Source organism: Antechinus flavipes, chromosome 4, assembly GCF_016432865.1.
Source record: "Antechinus flavipes isolate AdamAnt ecotype Samford, QLD, Australia chromosome 4, AdamAnt_v2, whole genome shotgun sequence".
Taxonomy (NCBI): Eukaryota; Metazoa; Chordata; class Mammalia; order Dasyuromorphia; family Dasyuridae; genus Antechinus; species Antechinus flavipes.
Genome location: NC_067401.1, coordinates 157,945,325 through 157,947,611, shown reverse-complemented (window position 1 = coordinate 157,947,611; position 2,287 = coordinate 157,945,325). Strand labels below are relative to the sequence as shown.

At 38.2% G+C, this 2,287-nt stretch overlaps 1 protein-coding gene across 1 annotated transcript in view; it reads right to left on the bottom strand.

Annotated features, from left to right (window-relative positions):
* Positions 1-232: 232 nt before the first annotated feature.
* FAM20A (FAM20A golgi associated secretory pathway pseudokinase) overlaps positions 233-2,287 on the bottom strand; it is a 70,988-nt gene continuing 68,933 nt past the window's right edge. Inside the window, exon 11 of the mRNA XM_051995232.1 lies at positions 233-921. Coding sequence (XP_051851192.1) covers positions 657-921 — 265 coding nt within the window. The 3' untranslated portion in view covers positions 233-656. The remainder of the gene's footprint in view (positions 922-2,287) is intronic.

Here is a 2,287-nt window from a genome sequence, read left to right as displayed (position 1 = left end):
TTAAGAGGTATCACTGTATTTCAATTGAGCTCTAAAGGTGGGAAGGGGGAGGGTGGGGGTGAGGCTGGGTAGGGTGGGGATGTGGGGATGGTGATGATAAAGAACCTCACTATAGTTGGATTACTCCATTTTCCCAACTTTTTATTTTAGCCTGCATTGGGTATCCTAGGAATTATTAAAGTTGTGTAAAGCATTTTTCATCATTCACAATATCAAAACTAGAATCAAGGAGTAATTGTACACTCAGTTTGTTGTCTTTTTATTCAAAGCCTCTTGTTTGCATTAATTCCTTTAACTAGGAGTCAAGTGTCAAAACTTGAAACCTTCATATGAGGATAACTGATTTAGACCCATTTCTCTACCTGGGTTCATGTTGGATGCCCAGGGGCAGTATTGTGAGCTTTGTGGAGTTCCTGTTCTCTAGGGAAAATATGGCAGCAACAGCTATAAAAATATTGCTTCAAAGAATGAAGTTCAAGATCAGGAGACTTTTGTTACTTATTAGAATCAACTGAGCTCCTGACATCTTTCCTGAGATTGTGATATCTCAGCGTGGACCAGCAGTAGACACAACAGGTGAAATTGATGATTCAGTACACTGCCTGTCTCCTGGGACCTTTTCTTAAATTTGATATTTCCACTTTAATCTCCAGATCCTAGCTTGCCAAATCTACTTGGTTAGAGTTTGGGTCTAAAAGTTCTGATGCTTCAGTGGCTACAACATTCTGTTCTCCATGAATCGCTATACATCTTTCCACTGTCTTTAGGATGACTTGTAGCCTCCTGTCCAAGGCCAGAAGGTGGGGTTCTGTGAGGACAGGAGTTAGTTGGTCTTCCTGAAGTGATTCCCTCATTACATCACTCAATTTGTAGTCTGGATGGGCCAGCAGCCGCAGGTGCAGCAGTGTTTTCTTTTTTATCCTGAAATGATAAGAAATTATGGGGGTGGGGTGAGGGGTAAGGGGAGGGGAACAAACAAAAAAAAATTTTTTAACTATATACATTAGCTCATTTGCTTGGTAAATGTTCTCAGAGATACATTATGATGAAAACTAAGCAAAAAGAGAAAGGGACAAATGTAAAGGACCTTTGCCTGATTTGTTGTCCTTGACCTAAAAGAACCTTTTGGTCTTTTATATTGAATGTTGCAGATAAAAATACTAGCCAGGAGTTAACTTTTTTGTTAATGTCATGGACCTGCAGTCTGGTGAATCAGTAAATAAGTATTTACTGTTTCTCATAAAAAAGATTTTTAAATACACAAAATTGAAAAAGAAACCGATTATATATGTGAATAAACAAATTATCAAAGTATTTAAAAAAAAAAAGGGGATTTCCAAATTAAGAATCTCAAGTGTATTTTCATGTGATACTTCATTGCTTATGTTAGTGACTACTAATCTCAAACCAAATTCAAAGTGGGCTTTGGTCCCCAGAAGCATTCCAGCGTAGTTTAGTACTGACTTGGGAAGAGATGTAGAGAGGTAAAATACTGAATCCAGCTTTTACAACATCTTAATGTATTAAGACTGCCTCTCCCCATTTCACCAAGGCTAGAAATGTAAGGGCTGTTTACGCTAATCACTAATAGGTACAGGAGCTCTGATCTCCATTTCTATTAAGGACTGCTTTGCCCTTCTTTAGTTGGTAGCCCCCCATTTCTGGGGCTTCATAATATTAATACCACCCAGTGAACACCGGATACCAAATCAGCATGGTCCACCTGCTGCTTAGAACTCAACCTGCTTAAGAGATCTACCAGCCTCATTATTCCCAGGATTTGGGATTACAAGTATGTAATCCCAATTTAAATTATTCCTATTTCTATTCATAAGGTACTGAGCAGGTAAGGATCTGGGAATGGTATTGATTCCTGGGCTTGCTTGTATTTCCGCTATCTGGCCCTGAGTTTCTCTCTTCCCTCTTGATTGACAAACAGGAACTGCTTATACTGATAAGACAGACAGTAAAATGAGGGTAAATGTAGTGGTATGAAGATGGATGAAGACTGAACTTAGCAAGAAAACTAGATCAAGGATTTTGATTTTAAAAGTCTCATCTGGAAATGAGGGACTTTTGCTAGATATATAAGTAACTTAACTGAAGGGAGCTGAAATAGCTGCAGAAAGGACAATTTTATATGTGTAGTTCAAACAGAGAAAGTGTCATCGATGCAGAGTAGATATTACCTAGAGAGAAACTGGCCAGGCAAAATATGTAAAAATTTTTCTTTAATCTCACTTCAATCATTTTGAAGAACTGAATTTAAGGGTGCTGTTTAGGACTA